This window comes from Poecilia latipinna, unplaced genomic scaffold (genome assembly GCF_001443285.1).
Source record: "Poecilia latipinna isolate Pla-1442-1.1 unplaced genomic scaffold, P_latipinna-1.0 Scaffold8, whole genome shotgun sequence".
Lineage (NCBI taxonomy): Eukaryota > Metazoa > Chordata > Actinopteri > Cyprinodontiformes > Poeciliidae > Poecilia > Poecilia latipinna.
The window spans coordinates 576,911-602,649 of record NW_015112624.1 but is presented as its reverse complement, the minus strand read 5'-3'; the positions used below and the strand labels follow the sequence as shown (position 1 = coordinate 602,649).

The 25,739-nt window shown below is 40.6% G+C and overlaps 2 protein-coding genes across 3 annotated transcripts in view; one reads left to right on the top strand and one right to left on the bottom strand.

The window, feature by feature from the left end:
* Positions 1-429: 429 nt before the first annotated feature.
* ggt1a (gamma-glutamyltransferase 1a) lies at positions 430-9,242 on the bottom strand. Of its 2 annotated transcripts, XM_015027733.1 has the most exons (12): positions 9,059-9,242; positions 8,847-8,977; positions 8,672-8,761; positions 8,160-8,352; positions 6,748-6,908; positions 5,655-5,804; positions 4,217-4,353; positions 3,891-4,078; positions 3,673-3,800; positions 3,014-3,126; positions 2,814-2,927; positions 430-1,998 (listed from the first exon to the last, which is right to left on the bottom strand). In XM_015027733.1, exons 1-12 carry the CDS (start codon positions 9,229-9,231, stop codon positions 1,852-1,854), a joined length of 1,725 nt encoding a protein of 574 aa, XP_014883219.1. In that variant the 5' UTR covers positions 9,232-9,242; the 3' UTR covers positions 430-1,851. The 2 variants fall into 2 exon arrangements, with proteins under 2 accessions (XP_014883219.1, XP_014883209.1); XM_015027723.1 differs by having other exon boundaries at positions 3,891-4,353.
* Positions 9,243-15,606: 6,364 nt separating this feature from the next.
* Positions 15,607-25,739, top strand: part of lrrc75ba (leucine rich repeat containing 75Ba) — a 22,215-nt gene continuing 12,082 nt past the window's right edge. Inside the window, exons 1-3 of the mRNA XM_015027882.1 lie at positions 15,607-16,471; positions 21,782-21,910; positions 24,295-24,407. Coding sequence (XP_014883368.1) covers positions 16,190-16,471; positions 21,782-21,910; positions 24,295-24,407 — 524 coding nt within the window. The 5' untranslated portion in view covers positions 15,607-16,189. The remainder of the gene's footprint in view (positions 16,472-21,781; positions 21,911-24,294; positions 24,408-25,739) is intronic.

Below are 25,739 nucleotides of genomic sequence, written 5' to 3'. Positions count from 1 at the left end.
CCTGGATTTACATGTTTTAACATGAATTTCACTGCCGGTGCTTCAGGTGTACAGGAGGGAAAGGAGTGCGTGTTCACTCCGGGGGAAATTATGTCACCTCTCATTTAGTTTGCAGAAATTGTTTTTGATTTGTTTGTTTTTTACTCGGGGTGTTTGTCAAAAAGATTTATAGAAACAAGCCTCCCACTTTATAACTAATATACCTGAGAATGTGTAAGAAATCTTCTAAAAAAAAAAGCACCTCAAATTTATGATTCAAGGCTTTATCTGTAACCTTCCTACGGCTCCTAAAATCATAGCATGTAAAACACAACTGCAAATTACTATAATAATAATAATAATAATAATAATAAATGGAAAGGTAAATACCACTCCTATTGTTCCAACACAGTGTTGAACAGTCTGGAAGATTATTTTTAGTATAAAATGCTAGTAAAAAGAATGGGTTTCCAAGATAAAATTAAGTCAAGTTTCAAAAAAACTCATAAAAACAAAATATTTTCTGTTATTATTTCTGTTGGATAACTATTAACGGTTCGCCACAACTCGAGATTTCTTCCCAACTCACTGATAGAGACACACTCATTCAAAATTCAAACAAACAACTGTTGCTGTTTTTTTTGTTTGTTTGTTTTGTTGTTTGCCTCCTGACCTTTAGCTCCTTGCTTTTAAACCAGATTCCCAGTTTCTGAGTTGGGTATTTAGCTGCAATTTACCAGTTTTCCTGATTTTTTTTTTTTTTTTGTCAAATTAAGATATTACAGATATCAAACTGCGATTTGAAATTCCAGATTTTTTTTTTTTTTTAAATAAAACTTTGCTGATTTTCCCTATGCCAAAACCTGAAATAACCTTTTACCACAATGATGAACAGGAAGCCAACTTCAGCATTGTATTGTTTGACTTGGAGTTTAAAGAAATATAAAACCCAATTTGGAAAATGTTTATAACAACATTAAAAACTGGAGAGTATAGAAATTTTGTATGGAAACGTCATGGAGGCCCTGTAAACCTTTTTGGAGATGTTAATGGCTCAAACCTCTGTCCCATGATGATGCCTTCAGTGTGAAATGCAGTCTCCGTTTTCCTTCAGTTCTCACATGAGATGCATATTTCTGTTTCTCAATGTTTTAATAACAAGCATGGCAACAAAACATAGCATAGGAACAATGCATGTTTAGAAAAATATATCTGCAAATGTTTTCTTATTTCGGAAGATGCTATACATTCACTTAACCTCTTTACGATATGAAACATGAAGAAATAACAGCTTCACTGTCGAGTAGAAAACAACACGTGGAGCTTCCGGTTTGGTTCAAGGCGGAACCACCGGAGACTTCCTCGCGCTGGACTTATCAGACCTGCTAGCGCTGCAGCGTTTTACCTGTAGTCCTCTTTTCCAGACAGTGTGTCATAAGTTACAGTATAATTACTTTTTATTATTATCATTACAAAACAGGTTAAAACGCCGTATTGACAACTTACCAAAAGTTGACATGGTTTCATCAGGCGTTCGTTGGAAATACAGCTGCGGTGTTTCATAAGTGATTGTCCGGCTGAAAATAGATCCAGTTGGAACCTTTGGCGTCAGCTTAAATCCCTAAAATTTATTTTCCTGACCAGCATCCGAGAGTTATGCTAGCCACGACATCTTACTTTACTTTAAACCACAAAATAAAATAATTTATGTAAGAAGTTTTGCCGAAAAACAGGTGGAAGGATTGAGTCAGTACCCATGTTTCAGCGTCTCTGTAGTGTAAACATAGCTTCCTTCCTCGGTGCAGTTTCCTAAGTTTTCTGTTTCTGTCAGAGTCTATATGGAAACTGATCACTGAGGTAAACCGGACAGGCTCAGTATCCAGCTGGATAACCTCCTTTCCGGGGGTCGGACTCCGCGCAGAGACGCTCTCCCTGCCGAACCACGGCCTGGACCACGGAGTCTGGAGTCCTCAGTGTTTGGGTCACATGGTTCTTTTGTTCCAGCCCCTCCAGGACGCTCTGCACAGATACCGAATAATGAATTACATAGGATTATTGAAAACAATAATTTTTTTTCAATAATGTTTTTGAAAACAATGAAGCATATTCTGAATCCCTATTGTATTCACATATAATATGTATTCACATATGTATGGTATGTCAATACCATACATATTGTTATCACACACAATATGCGTGTGAATATTTGCTATATGTTAGAGGTGTGCGATACTGCATATTTTGATATCGATCTGATATCAAGTAAAACGAGGGCAAGTATCGCCGATACTGATACCGATACTTTTTATTTAATTTTGATATTTCATCAAACTTGTGAACTTCAGGTGTTTTTACCTTCAAACTATTTTCTTAAATCCTTCGACAAAATTTGGATAAAGTTTATAGGTATCTACAAAATACCTTAACATAATAAGTTAATAAACCAAAACAATAGAAAAGCAAAAGTACAAAAGAAAAAACATCAGTTGAGAGCAAATCCAACCAAAATCTTTCTTGACATAGAGTGGAGTTCAAATTTCAAGAGGGAATCTTAAGCTAAAGCATCAGTCTTACCATGTAAAAATGCTTAAATATAATACATGATACTTGTTGCGCTGCATAAATGCACCGAATAAAGTTCTATTTACTTTTGGAGAAAGTTCATTTTAGGCTTCTGCCTTTTTAAAAGTGTTGCTAAACTTGCTATGACATTTTGCAGCAGATGTAGATTTACCTTATAGAAGTTACCGAAAGGTTGTTTGACTTTGTATCATAACTGCTAGCTTTTCCTTTCTTTCCTGTCGTTTTGCACGCTGCGTCCACGCCTGGCTCACCTTTTCGAAGCCCTGCTCCACCACCGTCATGTTGGGGTTGAGCTGATTGTGAACTCGCGGCTCCATCACAGCTTTCTTTAGGTCATAGTTGAAGAAAAGGGAGTTGAGGATGACCTGTTGCCACCACAACACATTACATAAGTTTTGCAGGACACAGAGTGGGAATCTACAGGAGACGAGAGCGGCTGAGTCGTACTCACTAGAGCAGTAGCCGTGGTGATTTTTGTGCCTCCAGATGCTCCTACGACCATCTTCACTCTGTTGTCTTTGTCAAAGATGATTGTTGGACACATTGAGGACAGAGGTCTTTTACCTGCAACAGAGAAACAAAGTGGTTCTACAGTGCCTTGCAAAATTGGCATTTTTGGTCATGTTGCAACGACAAGCATTTATGTGTTTTATTTGGATTTTGTCCAACTGCAGATCTCAAAGTCAGAAACTGCATCTTTTAGATGTCTCCGGATGCCTGGGAAATTGTTTTATCATCAAACCGTGCCTTCACATTCTGCACCAGTTCACCCCTGACCTGCTGCTGTGTTCCTGAGGCTATGTGAATCTGTTGACTCTCTATTGTTTTCTCTGTTGCTGCCACAGAACCGTTGTATTTACAGTGATATTGCATTTCACACAGGTGGACTCCGTTTGAGATCAGGCGACTTTTGTTTTCACTGGATTTGATTTAAGGGTGCTAGGGTAGAGGGGGCCGTACACAAATTCAAACCAGACTTTTCGAATTTTCTTGAAAAGATTGTTTTCTCTTCTAGCTCACAATCATCCACTGCTCTGTTGGTATGTCACACACAATGCCCAGAAAACACATTGAGGTTTGTCGTAATGTGATTGGTTGATTTGGTAAAACCTGGCTGTATGAAGTTGTTGGGCGACGGCGGAATCCCAAATCCATTGGTCATGTACGGAGAGCTGAAGTCATCCATTTCATCGTTGAAAATGATTCCCGTGGACCGAGACATGACTTTAGACCCAAAGCTGCGAAGCAAAAGCAACTCTTAGAAAGGTTTTGTTTATCTATCTATTTAAATCAAGAGTCTTAAAAAGCTGAACATTCAGGACTCTCACTATAGATTAATGGTGCTGGTGGCAGCGACAGCACTCCCGTCCTCGGCTATGACGGACAGGTGAGCTGTGCCGTGATTTTCTGGAACAAAATACTCAGGCTCATAGTAGTTATCCGGGTGTGTTGTGTCATCCGTAATTTTACTCCGTATGCCGTCAGCAAAGTAGTCTGAGGTCATGTTGTTTATCAGCTGAGAAAAAAAACAAGTCAGTGTTAGAGAGGAAAATAGATGGAAGTGATGATGAGAGGCTCTCAAACACTTGTGCCTGCAGATGTTGCAGTTAAATTGGAAAGGCGTGAATGAAAAGCATGAATTGGGCGAGCTTACGTCAGTAATGTTGAGGTACCGCGGGTCGCCCAGTCTGCTTCTCTTGGCGTAGGCGAAGCGAAAAGCCTCGACGATGCGATGGTAGGTCAGAGTTTTTTTCTCGGCTGTTGAGACACTCGTGTCCGTGAAGTTGTACCCTGCAAAATCAGAAACATACAGTTATGCAGTTATGGGAAAATGAAATATATACATAGAAAATCATATCAAACCATATGTTTTCTAACATATTTTGACAAAGAAACTTCACCATAAAAGCAGACCACAAAATGCTAAAGGAAGTCTCAAAAAAATACTAAAATGTTATTACAGAATCTACAGACGACTCTCGTTCATATGCGAGTGGGTGCCAATTTGATCAAAGTAGAAACTTTAGATGTTTAAGTTTTATGGGAGATGCGTGAAGAGAAAACTTTTGCTCTCCAAGAAAGACATAAAGGTCAGACTGCAGCTTGCAGGAGAGAACATAGACTAGGACCAGGACTTTTGTTGTTGTTTTTTCTTGGACAAATGAGTTTAAAGAAAAAATAGTTGGACACCAGGACAGAGGACATATTTGGTATAAACTAAACCCAACATTCCAGGAAAAGGTCCTAACACTAATTGTAAAGTGTCTTGGTTTGGAGACACGACGCCCAAAACCCATCGGTAAACCCACCAAGAATTGGATAAAAACAAAGGATTTGAAAGCTCTTTATCTAGTCAAAGTTTAAACCCTGATGTTTCTGAGAGTAACGTAAAATCTGAACATGCAAGAAACCCCGCAAACCTCTCTCAGCTCAGCCTTTGACTTTCAAAAGTCAAAGGCTGGTAGATGGCTACAAGGAGAGTCTCCTTGTAGCCATCTACAAGGAGATGGCTACAAGGATCTCCTTGTAGATGGCTACAAGATGGATGTAAACTGAAGGCGTTACATCCAAAGGTGTCAACACTAGTTATTGGAAGGTCGGGGTGTCCTAACTTTTTCCCTCAGTGGAAAATGCATTTTAAGTTTAAGTGTAAGATGAATAGATTTTCTAAACCAGATTGAATCACTTTCATTTTGAGGAATAAGTAGAAAATCAGTCTAGTTATCAATTTGTGAACATTTCCTAGCAACAAACACAATTTTTAATGTGTTATCCTAGCTTTTCATTCTACATAAATATCATTAAATATTCACATTTTACTGAAATTATTTCATAACTTGCAATTGTTGCGAATCTATAGGTATGTACTAGTTTTCCCTTATGCAACATTAATACTTCAAGGCTATCTCTTTGTTGTTGGGAACGCAGCTTCCCTGCTATAACAGATGGAGCGGTGAGGGTGCATTTCTATCTGGCAAGCGCAAGTGTTTTCTGCCTCCACAGCAGGCGGGGAAACATTCCCGGGATGACCTAGGGAAACCTGACATCTTTTCTTCCGCATGGTTGCCCAAGCACTCAGCCGGCCTGCTCACCATCCACTATGTTGAGAATGAGCGCCAGCACGGGCCCGCTGGAGGGGGCGTCTGGAACGTGGATGGTGTATTCCCCGACATTCAGCTTCAGAGGGTTCTCGTTCAGCACAGGCTGGTACTCCAGCAGGTCATCGAGCGTGATGATGCCACCTGGAACACAGATGAAAGCGCTGAGGATGCACTTCAAGTTGTTTTTACTCTACTTCTTGATGTATGTGTTGTGCAAATTGTTTGCTTTAGAATAATGTTGAAAATTCCACCTTTTTTCTGAGTACATTTATTATTTATTTTTTTAAAATCTCATATTAGGACATTTTGTCATCTCTTAGAAATAAAATTTAAGTTCAAAGTTCCTGAGGACACGCAGTTAGCAAACCTTCGCCTTCTGTTTTTTGGGGGTATAAATTAAGATAGTAGGAGAAGTAAAGTTTGCTGTTTAGAGAATTGCAACAAAGAGTTAATATGTTGGGATCAACAAATCTTTGCAACAGCCATGACATGCTACAGAACTGCCAATCAGATAGTGTTAACTCTGTCCTCAAACAAACTCCTCAAGATGGACTTAGCATAAAACCAAAGAGGAATATGTGGAAAACTGCTTCATGGAAACTGTTGAAGGTCTGTAACGTTGTATATCTGTTTCTCTTCACGTTTTGAATAAAAATAAAGGTGGGTTCTACATGGAAATTAGTCAAAATTGGGAAGTTTACTAAAACATGACCAAATCAACAGAGAAATGGTTCAACAGACATAAAATGAGCCACCTTCTGCTGGTGTCTTAATCTCCACACCAGAAACCTTTAGAAAATGTGCAGAGGAAGACATAAGAGAGAAGTTAGACCACCGGACAATGTTTGCAATAAAATGAAAGATGGCTCTTTCTGTGTACATCAACTTTGTGAAATCTTATAGGAAAAGACCAAGTGCTGCCCTGAAGACAAAATGAGACTCTGCCTCCTATCTGTAATTAATTCTACTCAAATAAAAGGTCTATTTTTAAGACTTTGTGCAACTTCATCAGGGCTTCTCTATGTCTGTTTTGATTAATTCCTTCTTCCTTTCACTTTAAAAGTAAACACACTGAGCACAGCACCTGCCGCCTGGATGTCCTCGACAATGCTTTGTGCCATGGTCCCGTTATAAAACACATCAGGTCCCTCGTCCGCTATCCTCTGATACGTCTCAGCCAGCTTTGGGAATTTAACAATATCATTTTCTTTCAGGATTCTCTTTTCAGAATCACAGAACACCTCGCTGTGAAAATGACAAAAAAAAAGCAACAAAATAAAGACGTTACAAGTGTCTGAAGACAGAGAAAATTAGAGACAGCAAGACATGACTGAAAATGTAGAACAGCTGAGCTCACAAAGCCTCAGTAGAGAAAAAGCTCCTGTGTATGCAGATTATTACCCATAAAATACTGCTGGGTTATTATTACTTCATCTCAAATGCTGGGTTCAGTCTGGTGGATCATTCCAAACAAACACATTAGTTCAAAACGTTGTGACCTGGTTTGTAGAGTAGAAAGAGCCTCATCATTACTGACCGACCGCCATTTTAAACTAAACTTGAAACGACTTCACTGAACCTATTTGACACAATGAAACACGTAATGGCAAGATGAGAAAATGATGCTGTAAAGGGTAGTGGGTTGGGTTGAAGACTTTGCTTCACACCACATATTACATTTGCTCGATTAAACTATCAAATGCTAACTATTTTCTAACTAGCTAACTGTTAGCTAACATCTTAGCTAATGATTTTCAGCATCCAGACTTTGAATGAAGTCAGTGTGGACTGGTGACTTGTCTAGCTAACCTAACATGCATGTTTTGGAGCCGTGGGAGGAAGCTGGATACCCAGTGAGAAGTTACAAATGCTTAGGTAGAAAACGTGCTCTGCAGAGACAGAACAAGTAAACGTCACACTGGGAGGTTCACCTCACCTGAGATGGAAACCAGGACTTTGTACTATTTGAGGTGAGAGCGCTGACTACCGTGGCACTGTGTAGCTCAACTCAACAACTTCATAGTAATTAGACTTTTATTGACAAACAGTTTGGGTGTGAAAATTCAAGTTGCACAGTATAGTTAAGCGTCTCTATTGACTTTATGAGCAATTCTTTGGTGCAAGTGGGAGCACAGCTAACTTGAGCTAATCATTTAGCAGCTAAAAGGCTAATGTAAATGTTCAAATTTACTCTCTAGTTTTTCTAGTAGCCTACATTGTTATACAAAATCATTTCACCATCTTATTTTTCCTGTTGGAAAAGGTTCTGACCAGATTGTTGCATAATTCAAATTTGCGTTTGGTGAACAATGATGAGGCTCCTACTACTATCTTCTCTAACTGGGCTTTTGAACCAATGTTTAAAACTAATCAACTCCTTCTCTAACAGCATGAACCCAGCATGAACCCAGCATTCGCGTTAACAGCACAATGCAGCAGTTGTTCCTTTTTCTTATTAAGACAATGTCAAAGCCAACTCTTTCTGTTCCCCCTCACCACATGTTGGCGTCTCCTTGAATGGATTCTTTGCTCTTAAAGATGGCGTGAGCCAGAGCCTTCCCGATGGGGAAACCGTCACGGGCCAGAGCGATGCTGGGCTCAAACAGCTCCTTCCAGGGAAGCCTGCCATGCCGTTTGTGTGCCATCTCATAACCTCTGATCTCTCCTGGGATCGCTATGGATAATCCACCTGTCATGCAAAAACAAGCCGTGTCTTTGTCAAACATTGTTGATTAAAGTAAAAGCACACAAGGGACTGTTGCTTGCATATATTTAACACCTTCTGCTGTTTTATTTTAACGATCCTATTATAAATAGAGCAAGAGATGTGACAGGAATGTTGCAGAAGACAGAGTACTCCTCAGAAGCTGGATGGATGGATAACTTTAAGACTAGAATATGTCCTCCCTAAATCCGTCTCTTGCTGTTGGAGATTAAAGAGGATAGACAGAAGCAAAAATGCAATCTGTCGCAGGAAAACACTCTGTGAGCACACAGCTAGTCGGTACCTGTGCGAGAGAGTTTGGTGTTGTTGCCAAACATGTCTTCAGTGGCGTTCATGGGCGCTGTCTCCCTCGCATCTATTGTTTCCACCATCCCTGTTCGGCAGAGAGCAGGGAGTGATGGGAAAGCGCTCATACTTTTTCTTCATTTGTGACCTCTTGACCTGCGATATGCACTCACCTGTGGAAGCATTATATATTATAAAGTAGAGCCCTCCCCCGATGCCCATGCTGTGAGCATTCAAAAGGCCAACACATAGCAGGGCGGCGATGGAAGCGTCCACAGCTGAGCCATTTCTCTTCAAAATGTCCCTGGAAACACAAGAATGCACTTACCGGATGAGAAGCACACACACGCGGAGCTCAACATATGTGCTCGGGCTTTGCTCTTACCTCCCCACTTCTGAGCACTTTCCTGCATCAGCAGCCACGGCGGCCTTTGAGTAGAAGTAGTCTGAGGGGGGAGGTGTGTTTTTCCTCCCTAAGCCCATGAAGACCCCCAAGAACAGGCTCACGGTGGCCACCAGAAGGACCACCACACCAGCAATCAGGGACTTCCCAACCATTTTCCTGTTTGAGAAAATCATCAGACCGCTTTCATCAGACCTGCAGCTCAGGTGGGTAAAGTTTCACCCACAGACTATTTCTTTTTTTCCCCATAATTTTTAAGTTTGCTCACCTTTGATATGCTGTTAAATTTCACAGGCTGGTAAAAAGAAAAAAAAAAACAACATCAAGCCGAGGAGAAACAACGGGAGCTGACCAGAGCCTGAATGAGCATCAGCTGTAATGGTAAGGTGTTAAAGATGTCTGGCTTAAGCCACTGGGTGTGTCATCCATGTTTTTCAGGTGTTAGCTCACCGTCATACTGTGTTTGTTAAACATGTGCTGTGTTCCCGCTGGGTGCTTCAAGAGGGAAGATCACGGATAACGAAATATGGGAAAATAACAGTTATTGCAAACTTTCTTCTGTCTCGATACGACCCTGTAATTGAAGATGGGCTCCAAAAGCTAACCTGCTGAATCAAATCTTCACAAAAATCAGAGGTAGTTACTGTTTAATCCATCATTTCTCAGATAATGACGCGAGTTTTCCAAGTGATGGATGCCTTCCTCTCATTTCTTTAGAGTGAAACTCTTGGGGTTTGTCTCCCAAATCATCCAACCTTCCATTTCACTTTGCTATCAGTCTGCCACGGCCTGTCAGCGTGAAGGTGAGAGTGATCTATTTAAAGTCCTGACTCTGCAGTCTGTGATTGGTGATCTTCATGTGTTCGTTCAGCAGCTAACGCTGTGTCTTACAAAAGCAAAAACCCGAGCTGTTTGCACTTTGTGATGCTACAACCAAACTCTTCAATGTGTTTCACTGGGATTTTATGTCATAGTGTCCTTGTGTTTGTGTGTTTCTTTTATTTTTTTTAAAAAACCTGAATTCTCACAGTTGAGAGAATCTCTTGTCAAGACATGCAGCCAAAGCCCAGACAAAGTCCAGAACTAAATCCAATTGAAAACCAATAGCATAGTACTACATAGTACTGATTCAACCGGGATGAGTAAAAATGCTTTCCACCCTTTTCAAGTTTTTATTTGTAAAGATTTTTTGGGGAACCCTTCGTCCTCTTTCTCCCAATTCTCATATAAGCACTTTTCAAACCTGTGCTGAAGAGTCATGGAGTTTAAGGCTTGACTAAATGTAAAACAACATACAGGGGGTGTGAATGCCGTCACCGCACCCCGTTTCCGTCAGCTGTTCCGGTGCATGGCCCTGTTGCTGACATGGTCATTAATGTCCAGCTGCGGATCGGCTGTAAATCGAATCACTTCTAATCTTGTTCTGCGTCTCTCAGGTTCAAACAGCGTTGTTTATTCAGCAGTCACAGCTGAATTATTACAAAAGAGGACAATCACATTACTGAGCGCTGCTGCAGCAGGTCACAGAAGCTTTCCTTAACTATTCTTGCACGTGATTGTCCCTGGATGATTGAACATCTACATGTTTTTATCCCCAGATCTGGACACTTACAACTGTAGGTTTTCTTTGGGATTAACTGGGAAGGATGCACTACCTCTCTCCCTCTCTCTCTGTCTTTCTCTCTCTCTGTCTCTCTTCCCACCATGATTTGCCCCAGTTTGTTTATGCACAACAACAAAAAAAAGGGTGTGTGTGGGGGTTTGGCTCTTCTATTCCTGTACGTGCAGCAGCAAAATTTAATCACGAACCGGCCACAGCAACATGAACAGCTGGGACTCAGCGGCGGCAGCAGAGGAGGAAGGAGGTGATGTCACGTGTTTTCATGGTCAGCTGCTGGGCTGTTAATGACAGGATCTCTGTTGTTATCTCGGCTGTGTTTTATATACCAGCAGTGATGAGCAGCTGGGTTTTGAAACCGCATTATCACATCAGGATATAGATGGCAACATAGTACAGATATTGGTGTGAAGGAGGTGTTACAGTTTTCTGCTATTTTTTTTTTTTTGTCTCAAATGTTTCAGATGATTAAACCAAAGATTAAACAGAGAACCAGAGTAAAACACTGAATGCAGTTTTCAAATTATGATTTATGTTTATTTAAAAAGCTGTCCAAACCAACCATGACTTGTGTGAGAAAGCAAACGCCTCCTGCAGTTAATAACAGGTTGTCTTTCATGGCCAAAACTCCCATCAGGCATCAGAGTAAAACCAATAAATAAGTCTTTCACCTTGCTGTGGAGGAAGTTTGGCCCATTCCTGAATGCAAAATTGTTTTAGTGCAGCAACACTGGCTTGTTTTCGAGAATGAACAGCCAGTTTAATATCATGCTTCCACATCTCAATCAGATTCATGCTTCCAACTTTGAATAGGCCACCACAAAACCTTTATTTTGTGTTGCCTGAACCGTTCAGTGGTGGATTTACTGCTGGTTAACCCATGCATTCATGAGCGATAGGCCATAAAAGCGTCGGTCATGCGTCATCAGTTACAGCAAGTGAGTCATGAAGTCATGAACGCTGGCCTTATCCGTGGCGGATGAGCCCTGCAGTGCTTTAGATGTTTTTCTGGATCATTTACTGGTTTCCTCAAGGAGTTTTCGATATGCTCCTGGAATAGTTTAGGTAGGCCAACTTACATTTTAAGTTCTCTCTGTTTGTGGGCAAGAACTCCAAACCATGTTTTACTAGAATCCCAGTCCCTGTAACCCCGTCCAGACTCAGAGATGTTGTTACCTTTGACTGTAAGGGGATAAAAAAATTACACATAAATCCCCAGTAGCACAGATCTGACTTACAGAAATATTGTCTTTTTTTAGTGGTATTGCTTTACTGTAATATGTTGGCTAGGGCTGAGTGTGCAGAACTCAAAAAGAGTCAAATTGAGGTCATCATGCTCATAATCAGCATCCAAATCCATATAAGCAACTGAGGCATGAATGCTTTGCTGCCTCCAGTTGTCCCATTATTCTGCATGAGCTGTGTGCTCCTTTCATAAACCTGATTTCTTCTGTTGTCCTTTCGAAATGTCATTACCGCATGCTCATGTTTTCCACCCGACAACCTAATGGGTTTAGATAATGAAGCCGAAGGAGAACTGCTGGAAACGGGGCCACGTGTTAGCCAGAACACACAAACTCGTCTCTGTTGAGAGAAATGTGTGTCGTTTCTGCAGCGATGCAAGATTTACGTTCAACTCAAACCGATGTAACGACATTGTGAAAATATACTTCAAAGCTGTTTTTGATAAAATGCTGTGCAATTTGGATTTTCAGATGGACTTGTCTGGTTAAAAATGTTCGTCAGGTATCGATTTTGTGAAAATGTGTTGGAGAAAACGTATTATGGTTCCTAGTCTCAAGATTAGAAAGGTTTATAAAGCTCTGTTAATATGTTCTCCTGTTCTTATCAGAAATGATAGAGAAAGTGTTGGACTGAGCAGAACCCACTCTCCTTTTTCTACCAGCTGCTGATCACTGCCAGTCAGCAGGCTGAATGAAGGCTCATATTCTGTTCACTTGTAAGATAAATTCAGGTCTTTTTAGATATCATCACTCTGACAGAAGTTATGCAAATATCAGCAGATAGCTAAAATAACCAGCTCATTTCAGCTTTTTAAACTTCAGAGCGGTCAAATGTGTAATTTCTCTCTTGAAAATTGCTTTTAATTTTTTATTAAATTGTGTGAATGTAGCTGTTTGCCTAGCTACATTGTTAAATTAGTAATCAACAATAAATAGAAACTGTAAGCCGTCTATCAGTGCAATAATCAATGTATTATATTAATATCATTAGGATGCTGCTGTCGTTACGTTTTAAACTAAAGCAGTTAGATCATGTTTACATTACATATATTACAATTTCACTATCATGTGAATTATTCAAGTATTTTTGCACAAGGAGATAAATTCTCTAACTGTAGACAGAAGGAAAACGAGTTTCTTTAAGAGACGTCTCTATCAAATTTATTGTTTTTGTAATACTTTGTTCTGCCACTAGAGGGTTTTCCCACTGGAAGACAAGAGAAAAAAAACTTTACAGTTTTTACTGACTGCGTTGTGATTAAAATAATTTTTACACTCATATCCTGGTGATCCACATCTGGACTGGTTTATAAAAAAAAAGTAAAACCTGAACCGCAAGAGAAAAAGCAATGATGATACATGAAGAAAAAGGACAGGAATGTCTGATAAATATTGCATAATTGTAGATCTGTTGGTGCTAATAAGTAGCATTTTAGAAAGGACGTCATTGTAGAAACACAGCTTTGAGGAAAGTGAGCAACAGGGGATATTTAGGGAGGAGAAACAGGTGCTGGAGACCAAAAACGGTAAGCTTGAATCATAGAAGAGAATAAGGTCAAATCAGGATCAAAGTGCTTTAAGCCACAAGGATTGGAGCTACAAATAGAACCAGGCTGAAGAGGCGGGTGAAATTACTGATAGCCGTCTACTTTGTAGTTTGAAGCCCCCCCTGGGGCACCGCTTCTCCCCTCCTCCCCCCCTCTCAGTGTGGGCCCATGGAAACAGATAGTGATCCAGAGAGTGACTGCGAAAAACTGGACCATGGAAGTTCCTCAAAGAAAGAGCACTGACAGAAGCAAATTGGATCTGACAGCTTGTATAAAAGCAAAGTGACAGCTGGACTGCCCAAAAGAGAAATTCCTACTTATCTAATGGCCGGTGGGAGAGCGCAGAGCTTGTTTCAACAGCTGGTAATAAGATGTACTTTTAGCCTTTTTGAAGGCTGGATCGGTGACACCTGTTATTCATCTGAACTGAAAATTGAAAAAGTCTGAACAAGTTGCCACGTATTTACCTGTTGGTGCCTAACAGAACTAAAAGGTGAGAAAAGCACTGGTGAGAGAACTCCACCCATAGACTGTAGTGTTATTTGACCTGGAATTGGAAATGTATCGTATTTTCATAAAAAGCATTAGTACTATAAAAAAAACACACACTCAATAGGTAAGCACCAGATTTTTCTGCCATTCAATGGTTTCAAACTTTTCTCGAAACCATCTACGGTTAGCAACAGCTCTTGGTGCAAATCTTTGTATTTTGTGTGATTTTAAACCTGCATCTGAGAAAAAGACTGGAATCACCGTAGCAACCACACCTAAAAAAAAAAATAATAATAAAAAAAAAAAGACAAGATGTTTGTAGTAAGTCCACCAGAGGATATTTTCACTTTTGGCTGTAACGTCCGAACTGAACGTAGAAATAAATCTTTTCTCTCCTCCATCTTCTTGGAACCAGATGCAGAAAGACGTGAACTTAAAGATGCTGTTGTCACTGAATGTTTTTAAAGCTGTTCTTACTAATTTTGAGAAGGAGTCATCTGAGGAATCTTAAATGGATTTATTAATGACGGTAACTTCTCCTGTTTTTTTGCTGTGAATGTTCTGTAACCTCCATGTTTCGCTGCCAGTCTTGGGCAGGATTCTTTAACAAAAAGAGATTTTTAATCTCTGTGAGATTTTTCTGGTGAAATAAAGGTTAAATACAGAAAAGAAAACAGCAGGTTTTTATTGCCTGACGGAGATAAATCATTACCAAATAAGATTCACAGGAACTCTTCAAAATAAAACCTTCAGTATGTTATGGGCTGAATTGTTGGAAATGTAACCTTAACAGTTCTAAGCGAACTAACCCAGGAATAAGGCGCTCAGAAATTCTTCAAAATAAAAGCCCCAGTATTTTTATAAGTTTACTTTGACAGAAAGTGAGCTGATGTGTTATCCCTCTTCAACCTGCTGCCAGAAAAAAAATGTGCCAGTTATGTCCCTGACAGGAGAAGTTAAAACTTAAAGCTTTCAAAGCTCACAGATGTTCTTCAAAATAAGAGTCCTCCTGTTTTAAAGATATTGCAGCAAAAAACAAAAAACAATCAAAAATCCCAAAGATCTTAAACAAAAGCTGCTGTTGTATAAAAAGGACATGAATATAGGAATTATACTGTTACAAGTGTCAGTTTAATAGAGCTCAATTAGCATCAACAAAAAATTATTTCAAAATAAAGTTTACAAATACTTTTCAAAATAAAAGTAAACAGTTCACAGGTTGAATAAATGCAAAAGAAGAATACAGTTCTAATACAACTAAATTAGCATAAAAAGGATTGTTAATTTTTTTTAAATAAAGCTTAGATATTTTCCAAAATAAAATTGTTTTAATACACCAGCTAAAGCAAAGGCAGGTCATGTGATCAGTTTCATCAGTGATGAATGCACCCGCAGCAATAACAGCATTCATAAGAAGATAAATTGGGGCCATGAAGTTTGTTCAAAAGAAGAAAAAAATTTAAACAGAAAAATTATTTTGAAACTGAAAATGAAGATTTGAAACAAAATATTTAAAATTGCATTTTTGAACAAACTATATTCCCAATTTAGTTCCATACATTTTGGACTGTCCGCACCAAATGAAAGGAACCATCAAAATTTCTTCAAAAATGTTTTTTATTTATTGAATGTCATTTTTTTTTGTATCCTTCGTTAAGTTTTTAAAACCTTTTTCCCCCAGATTCTGCTTCCAACATTTAAGAAAACCATTTTAAATCTTAAAAACAAGTACAACTTTTGCTCGTTGTTGGCTGTTGTGTGTCTCGCGTTAACAAACTGAATGTTGACAAGTTCAGCCATCGTATTCTGCCGTGAAGCACCGAGGGGTTTTAAAGGGATGCTCAGCGGGCTGCAGACGCTGTGATTGGTCAGACGCCCCACATTACACAAACCTTAACAGCAGCGGAGGATGAAGCAGTCGGAGCTCCTCATCATCCCAGGCATCACACGTACCGCACGTAGCCCAGCGAGCATCTCTGGGCCGGATGCGTAAAACGCCGCTCTGTATTTATTTTGTTTGTCGAAACTCTGCCCCCGGACAAGCAGCAGCTCCAGACGGCTCGGCGCTGTTTACCCGGAACACAACGAGGAGCGTCGGAACCGGGGCTGTGTCATGTGTTTGTCCTTCTGGTAACACTGTCGCAGCTGCATCCCTTCCTCGAAAAAAGAAAGACGCCGTCTGCGCGCGCCCAACGATCTCGCGCGGCTCGCCATGGGTTCCAGACTGAGCAGACAAAGCAGCCTGGACAACGAGAATTTCTCCAGAAAGCGGCGCAGGCTGCAGGAAGGCGCCGGGGAGGGGGACAGGGGCGGCCGCGGCGGCGGGGACTTTCTGTTTGCTCTGATGCTGAAGTCGGACAAGCTGCCCGGGATGCTGCGCAGGGCCAACCACAGCCCCTACATGAGGAGGGTGGCGTGGATCAAGGAGATCCAGAAGCTGCTGCGCGAGCGCAGGATCGAGCAGGCGACCGACGTGCTGAAGCTGCTGAGGAAGGTAAAGGAGGGGACGGAGAGGTCAGGTGCCCTCACCACCACGCGTCCTTTTCTCGTTAAGTAGCAACAGATGAGGGGCTGATGTTGGCATGTTTAAACACTTTTAGTCTCGTGCATGCCAGGGCCGCTTCCAGAAACTTTTTAAAGGGGTGGGCAGTTGGGGGGCACGGATTTGGTTAGATTGATTATTATTATGCTGCACTCATGTTAGAGAGTGGGAGTAGATGAAGGACATTTAACTATGGAAGACAACAACAACAACAAAATTACAGATGCATTAATTAAGTAATTAATGTCCTAATTTAAAATATAAGTATATATTAAGCATGTGCCAGTTACTGGAATCAAAGTCTACCAGTATCTTTAAAAGTTTCCACTACTCTTAAAGAGTCTGATCAAGGAGCGCACCGATGGCAGTTTTCTGTCCCATCACTCATTTTTAAAAAGCATGACATGCCTATTGCGGTACAGTTTTGACCAGTGCTAACCTTTGGTCTGTAAAGCTGGTAAATAAAGTGACAGAGTTGGTAAGTTGGTAACAGTGGGGCGACTATTGTCAACCAGGGCACCTGGTGGGTGGGTCTGTCAGTCAGCGCTCTTTAGAGCAAAAGAGGACAGGGGCTGATGTTCAGAGCTGTGTGGAGGCAGATAAGATCCGTGGATAAGATCAGGAAATCTGTGTCAATAAATCAGATAACAATCCAATGAAAATGTGGTGCCAGATTTGGTTGCATTAGTAATGTGCCAGGGTCTTGGGTGGTTTTGGTTTTTCCTGGATTTGTAGTTTTGATCATTTGTTGTTTTCTTTTTCCTTGTCTTGCTTTAGATTAAACTATTTTTTTTTTCTTTTCGTCATTTCCTGTATTTTCCTTGCTGCTGGTCAGCTGGATGAAACATGTATTTGGCTGTTTGGAAACGTTCCCAATGAGGAAAAACATTGACAGTCATCATATGAAAGCCATTCACGCATGTAGTTGTGATAATGCTGTTTTAAAACAAATGTTCTCAAACTACATGTTGGTAAAGCAGCAGGCTGCAGGCTAGTTACCAGAGGAAACAGCCAACCAATTAGCCAGCTTCATTTACTCCTAGTGTTACACCATAAACAGCAGAAGGGCAAAAAACTAAGACCTTCTGTGCATCCAAGACTAAATTTAACTGGTGTTTAGTTGATATTTTGCCACACGTCTCTGTTGCGTAAAAAAATATGAGAACTAAAAGTATTAAAAATATCACGATTAATATGCAGTGGGAATATTTCATCTTTTTTTCTGTTGTAAAAGCTATTAGACCATGTTTTATATTTTGTTTGAACTACATATGAGGCTGTCATCCGGGGTGGGCTTCAATTCCTGATCCCTTTGACCTTTGACCCTAACTCACCTCCACTCTGGCCTCTTTCTTTGTGTGGCATTGACCGTCACTCTGCTCCCCCCACACCCCTCTCTGTTTAGTTTGCCTATAAAGTAGGCCGCTCTCCCAGCAGCGTACCTGTGACATGCCGTTTCTCGTGACTCAGCGCGGTAAGATGTGCAGCGCGTTGACACGAGATTCGAAAGGATAGTCGGTCAAGCTGCACGCCGTGTTTGTGTGTGTGTGTGTGTGTGGGTGTGTGTGTGTGTGTGTGTGTGTGTGTGTGTGTGTGTGTGTGTGTGTGTGTGTCGTTGCGTTTCCTCTAATTTCATTTTCTCTCCCTGGCTGATGGGCTCTGGATATTTCCACGCGCACGCCGACCCCCGTGCGTACGCGCCTTTGTTTCCTCCTCTATAGACAGACTCGTGTCTCTCCTCAGGCTGTTCTAATGCTGCCATTACAGCTACATGCCCTCTTTATCGCTTCCCCACATTTAATGGCTATCTCCCTCCGCTGCGACAATTTAAGCCCTGCCTGCGGCTTTGTTTACCTCAACAGAAAAACAAATGCTTCTTTAAAGGTTATATTTACTCTTTACTACCAGGAATAAGGTCACAGAAGTAATATTACAAAAACAAAACATTAAGTGCTGTCCTTGCCTCTGCAGCATAGACTTTCTTTGTTCTGTGTGTCTTTTTTTTTTTTTTTTTTACAAAGTAATTTCGCCTGTAATGCCTCTTGGACTTTTTCCACATTTTGTAACATTTCAAATACAAACATAAGTGTATTTTGTTTGAGAGATTAGCACTTAATCGGTGAGTGGAACGAGGTTTTTGCAAATACAAGTCTGAAAAGTGTGGTGTGGATTTGTGTAAGCTGTAGGTCTTGTGTTGCATGGCTCTCCCTGCTTTGCGCATTTAGAAACATTCCCCCTCACCCCCCAAATTGTTGCAAAAAGCATCCCCACAGCATGATGCAGCTACCACCATGTGGGTCACTGCAGGTCCTCCAAAGGGACCACGGGCCTTTGCATCTCTGATTAATGCTCTCCTACCCCAGCCTGTCAGCTCAGGTGGCAGGTTTTGAAGTATAAATGGGCATTTATGTTATCGTTTACTGTCATTGGCAGAAAATTATAAAAATATAAACCGTAAGAGTGATAACACTGAGCTAATGGTGTTTGCAACCCCCAAAATCTGACACTACTTTTTGGTACTTTTGCTGTTTTAACTTTGTCTTTTTTACCATCATCTTTAATTGTCAATATATTTGAAACACATGATTGAATTCAGTTATTATTTATTACTTAAAGATACAAGTGCGCTACTTCGTGTAACTGGTGTACTGAAGTAGTCATTTTTAGAGCAGCATATGTTGTTGCTCTAGAGATGATGTATCATTACATTTATCATAATATATGCCAGAAAGTCTTCATAACACAATTTTACGTCTATATTACTTGTTTTTTAGTTTCCCGTTGTGCTGTTCTCTCTCTACTTTCTGACGATGGATTTCCACTTCCTGTGAAATCTCCGAAGTTGAGGATGTTGTTCTGTGAACTAATGCTGCCCCTAAACATCTCCACAGCTTCCCCCATGCACTGTCTGCTGTGTTTCTTGGTCTTTGTGATTCTTTTTGTTCACTAATATTCTCAGAGATCTTCTTGGCATTTGATTTTCTGACTTTTCAGGCATCAAATCCACAACACACTCTTTTATTTTGAAAGAAGACAAGCAGCCTTTTCACTTAATAACGGTACGCTTTATACAAACCTGTAAAATACACGTAATTTAAAAACAACCCCGCTCTTTTTATTAGTTTTTCTGTTTACATTTGATGTTAGTTGCTGCTGCATATTCCAGCCATTGTGACATGGAATAGGCAGCATCCAGTGACAGAGTAGATCTTAATTAGACGTTTGTTTTTAAAGGCTTTTCTCACCTGCTCTGACATGTTGCATTAAAATATAAGTAGGTGCATCCAGACCTAGCAGCATCTCCGTGGGGATCTCATTTGTTTGGGTCTGCGTTTTAGCCACTCAATGCTGTATTAATTACTCTGAAGTCTCCATACCGGGGAGGGGAAAAAATGGCACTTCCTTAATTAAGACAAGAAGAAAAGAAACTGGCTGGGCTCCATGCGACATATGGGACACACATGCAGCCTCGTTCTCTTTTCATAATCTGTTCCTTTTTGTATTATTTATCTCTACATTATGATGTTTGTCAGTGGATTTATGACAGACTTTGCTCTCAGAAGTGTTCACTGTGCTCCAGGAAGGAAACAGAGATCTGAGTGTTGCCTGCAGATGCGAAAAGGATTTGTTCCGTCATGTCACGCTTTGCAAATGACAATTGATCGTGTCAAAACACGGACAGATGGAGGAGGGGGGGTTATATTTTTATTCCTTTCTTCTCAGACGGGCAACAGCTTCTTCTTCTCCTCCGCTTTGGATTCAGTCTGTGTTTACTGTTGCCCTTGTTAAAAAAGGGGAGCTTGCCAGCCGCCCACTCAGACTGTCTGTTATAATCCATGCCAAATGCGCTGGGCAGAAAATCTATGCAGATGCTTTTGTGCACGTATGTGCGTGCTGCATGGATGATCTCAAAGGCTTTATTCTCTCATTAAAGCAGCACAACGACGTGGACATGTTGATAAAACCGTGAAAGAGGAGGATTTGGTCGGATATAAAGTCAGATTTATGGTGGTTGCATTATTGGTTTTTAAAAAAATCCAACCTGGAAAAAGAATTGTTCAAATTCATCATTGAAAGACTCAAATTATTACGAGTTAGTGCGAGTTATGAGTGAGGGTAGCATTCTGATTAGGGGTGGGCGACATGGACTTAAGTTTTATCACAGCATTTTGTGGTACTATAAAAGTGGCAATAAGAACTGTTTATTACTTCTTTATTAGGTAACTGTAAGTCTATGACTCACTTACAGTCCCACAAAAACAAATATTACTCTTGAAAAACATTACGGTTCTTTAGAACACCAGCACTGCTGGACCACACTGGCTGAAAAACATATTGCCATGTCAGCGTTTCATATTGGTCGATATCAACAATTATTGATCCATTTTTTTGTTTTAAATAACTGAGATAATGCCAAACTTTTCACTCCACACCATTTTGTGTTTTTAAGAAGTTATGAGGCACGGTGGTGAAACCTGGAACTGCTGCTGCTCACGTTAGCAACAGATTGTTGCTAGGTAATCAAAGAGCAGTGAGTTGATGGCTTTTGCCTTGTTTAGCTCGCTATGAGAGCATGAGCAGCTAAATCCTCTCCTCTGCCTACATCTCCCAGAATGCAGAGCGCTTCTAGATATTCAGTAAACTTACTGAAAATTCTATCAGACGTATTATCTATTGATATTGATCATGTGTCTGTCTCAATATATATTGTTGTTGATTTATTGTCCAGCCTTAGTCAGCACTCACATAAAGAAGGGAGATTTCATTGATATTTATTGACACACTTTTATTAAGCAAACAGTGGAGAAAAACTGTAAAAATCCTGACAATACAGACAGGTTTAGGGGGTTTAAAACATCATTATTGTGATTTTATTGTGACAAAGATAAATCAAAAATCTTATCCCGATAAGAAACTTATCACAATAAATGATCAACGATACGATAAGCGCCCAATCCTACTTCTGTCTAATGGTATTTTTAGCGCTGTATTCGGGTAACATTCCCGCTGACATGCCGCCCCAGATCTCACTGTCCACTGTAGATGAAAAACTCTTTGTCTCTTTTAATGAATATTTAAAGGAAAGCACTCCTTTTCTCCTCTCCCCTCCCCGACCCTGAAGGCACCTATTTCAGCCCCGCTCCTTTCACCCCGTACCCAGGCCAAGCGTTGAGAGTGTTAGTCATGACCTGCTTTGGTCCGGTCACGTTTTCACTGTGGCTGTGTTGTTCCTCATTTCTCTTGTCTCGCCTGCTTCCCTAGGACCTGGGTTTGGAGGGCACCTCGCTCAACGACATCTTGTACAAAAACGCCGCCTTCCTCAATCTGGTGGATCCCATCTCACACGAACTGCTGCTCAGCTTGGCTCGAGAGATGCAGTGTCCTAAGAAGGTCAGTATGCCCCGTGTGCGCCGCGACATGAGACATTTACTTTTATTAATAATCTGTTCTTCGGCTAGAGAAACAATCCAATCTGAGGCTGGTTTTTTCTTTCCTGCAGACGGATGTTGCATTTCTCCTCGCTGTGCACCACGGGTTACTCTCTTTGATGTCTGTGTTTTTTTTCAAACCCAAAAATAGAGCGATCCATGAACACAGGAAAAGTTGAAAGCATCAAGCCGCAAGGAAAGAAAATGAAACTCACAGTTAATCAATTTGAAAAATGCAGCATTTTAATTTGAGTGCATTTACTCAGTGATGAAAAATATCCCTGCTGGCTGTGTTTGTACAAACTTATTTTAACAGTAGGACAGCGCTTAGTCATCTGCTTTAATATTTTACAGGGTTGGATTAGAGACAGAGGAGGAACTTTGAACAGTCTCTCTAGATCAAGCTAGTCTTTGGTCTGATGTCTGGGGCAGCCATGGACAAAGGTTGCTCACAATTTAAGATTTAATTTATTTAAAACAGGGATAATGAGTAACATACATTAAAAGGAAAGATGCACTGTACCAGGCTGTAGGTCTGGTGCTAATTTCCACCGATTCAGTGTATGTAAAAAAAATTCTACATATTTGTTGGAAATGCCATTGTGTTGTGACAGTATAGTATGAGACATATAATCTGTGAAAAAAAATCGAGCTCCTCGGCCTTCCGCCAGTGCTCCCAGTGCAGACTAGAAACAACCAATCAGAGTCCAAAGGCGGGTCTTAGCGCTGTCAATCAGCCCGACACAGCTTCTCCCCGTCAGCAAAGCCATGTCATGGGTGCTAAGGCTAGTTAGCATCCACATGGTTTTCTTTAACAGTTAGTCGTTTCTCAATATGCCCCTAAATATACTTAGCGGCATATTCACAAGGTTGATTGACAGCACTAAGACCTGCCTCCTGGCTCTGATTGGATGTTTGTGTTAGGCAGCAGTGCATTTCTTCAGACGGCAATAGTAGCACAGGGAGAACCGGCTAATCTTTTCATAGATTGGCCGATTCATATTATGCTGTCACAACATAGTCAATCCTAAAAAAAAAATGTTTTATAACGTATTTTGTATAAAAGTTTCATACTGCAGCTTTAAAACACAATCCTACGTCATTATTCATAACCTGGATTTTATTATTCATAACATCCAAACTCCAGTGAGTCCACAGTAGATGCCACTCCCTCACATCTGCTCTTATTTAAAATAAAATAAAAAAATCCTGACAAGGAGTTAGAGTTTTAAACAAAACTAGTGGCGCATTTTATGTCTGAAGAACCGTTTCTGTATTTATTGTTCTCTGCATGAACGTAGCTAAATAGACCATCTCTATTGAATTAGGTTAAAGAGATTATGTTTTAAAATAAGAGCTCTTCAATGGATTAAAATCAGATGCACTTGTGTAATAGTAATGCACTCTAACAAACAGACCCTCAGCACCACAGATCCTCTGCCATACCTAACAGTTTCCACTCGTCTCACACTAAACCACCTGGAGTGTGTGCTCCCATCTGAGTCTTTCTCTCATCTGAGCTGATTAAGTCTCAAGCAGATGACCCCATGTTTTCCTTTCTGATGGTTGGACAGGAAAGGCTCGTTTCTGACATCACTCCAAAACAACCAGTTGCCTTGTAAATAGAGTCTAACGGTTGTCATGGAGACACGGTGACCCCAATATGTCAGGCAGTTAATCCAACAGAAACAAAAAGTCGAGTGTTTTTTATTCACAATTCCTAAAAAAATTATCAACATCAAAGCGTAAGACATAAATACAAGATGTTTCTGTTAAATTTATTTTAAAGCTACCAATTATTGGGCCAGGCATTTTAAAATTGGTTCCTCGACGAGGGATGTTTTTGTTTTTTCCTGACTCGATAATTGCACTGAAATTAAAGGTTATATTGTAAGTTTTGCAGCATGAGATTATGCTTCTGCAATAAAAGATGAATCTATTTCACAGTTTGATTCTCATCTTCCTCCCCAGGTGTGCCTATAGATGGCCTCCAGTGTCTCCTGCACTGATATTAACCTAAATTCTGCAGCTTTCACCCACAGCTGTGTTTAATTTCTCCTCCTCGCCGCACTTCCTGTGTTTCTCTCCCCTGCATGTGATTAGATTTTCCTGCTCCAACGAGGCGGCTAAATTGGGTTTTGTTGTGCACTCGCTCAAGGCGTTGAGGATAACGCTGGACCTTATTTTGTCCCCCTTCTTTTTCATGTGAAAGATAACGTGCGTGGAAATGAATTGAAGTTTTGCATCGATAGCTCCAACGATTGTTTCTCCTCTCACTGCTTCAACCTTCTCCCTTTTTTTTTTGTTTTGTTTCATTTTTTTAATTCCTCGCTCTCCTTTTCGCAGGATGCGGACACCATAAAGTCTTCTGATAAGATTTGCAGGCAGCTGATCTACCACCTGACCCCACACTCAAAGTGGCTGAGGCAGAGCATGTCCAGGCGGAAATCCCAGGCCTGGTAAGCCCTCATGTCCAGACATCCAGTCTGTAACTAATCTGCAGATCTGCACAACAGAGAGCGGCGCTCGGTGCCCTCAGCCGGCGCTGATATCTCTTCGAATCTGTCCCCTTCTGCTCATGCAGACCTAAGTTATCCCACAAAATGTAGATTTTCGTCACAGAGCGAACTGCTTAATGCGGAATTAGCTTTCCGAAAATAAGATTCCCAATCCCATTTGGAACAAAAGCCTTCGCAATTCTTTTGTAGATGCTTTTGCAGACACTAAAAGTAGGCGTTCATATCATAAGAAAGAAAACGAAGACAATGTGAGCTTTGTGATATCCGACAGGTTCATTATGAGTCAGTTGAGCATCAACAGGATCATAGAGCTAGCTGTCGATCTGCGTGAGCCGTGCTTTGTTGCGCTCGCTGAAGTTTTAATTCATCTCGAAAAAATGAAAAGGATCAAAGATTAATCTGACACCCGCAGCGTCTTTGAGACTGTAAATACATTAGATGGCAACTATTCTTCAGCTGACAGCTTTTTTTTCCCACTTAGTCATGTTGTGAGCTTCATAAATCTGCAGAGGGATGGGCTGATGCTGGCAGAGACAGCAGCACCAGCAGCAGCAACATGAATCATTAACACTGAAATCCGCCCTAAAACAGAATACTAATAGGGAGGATGCTGGGGTGGAGGTCTGACAGCTTCACCTGCTGCTGCATTCGAGAACAAAAATCTGTCAGAGCTGAAGAGACAAGACAAGGCCAGCCTGCTGTTCGCTTTGTCCCCAACTCCCGCCTGAGTGAGGGCTGCGCATCCGTGTTCGTTATTACTGAGAGGAAACACATATTCGGTCTGTCACACAGCAACCGCAAAGTTCATGACTGTATGCTCTGTGATAAAATGTGAAGTCGACAAAAGTCATGTAGTTCACCAGTTCAAAAGTAGTAAGTAAACTTTATTTATGTAGCACTTTTTACAAGTCAGAAACCACAAATTTCTGTACGAAATATAAAATCAGAGAAGGTAAAACTGAAGGAGAGATAAAACAACATACATGTGACATGAAACTAAATAAAACTGATTAAAAGCCAATCTGAACAAATGTGTCTCCAGCTGCTTTCTGGTCAGATTTTGGCAAAATTAAACTCATTGGTGTCCATGGAAAACATCATGTGGTGTAAAACTAACACTGCACGTCACTCTTACACTTTTCTAAGTGATCGATTCTTCTGTTTGATTATTTTAATTTCTTTTTGAATAAGAAAATGAACATGTTATTGCTTAAAATACAACAACATAAAATTTTTTAGTGTATGTTCTCTCTCTCTCTCTCTCTCTCTCTC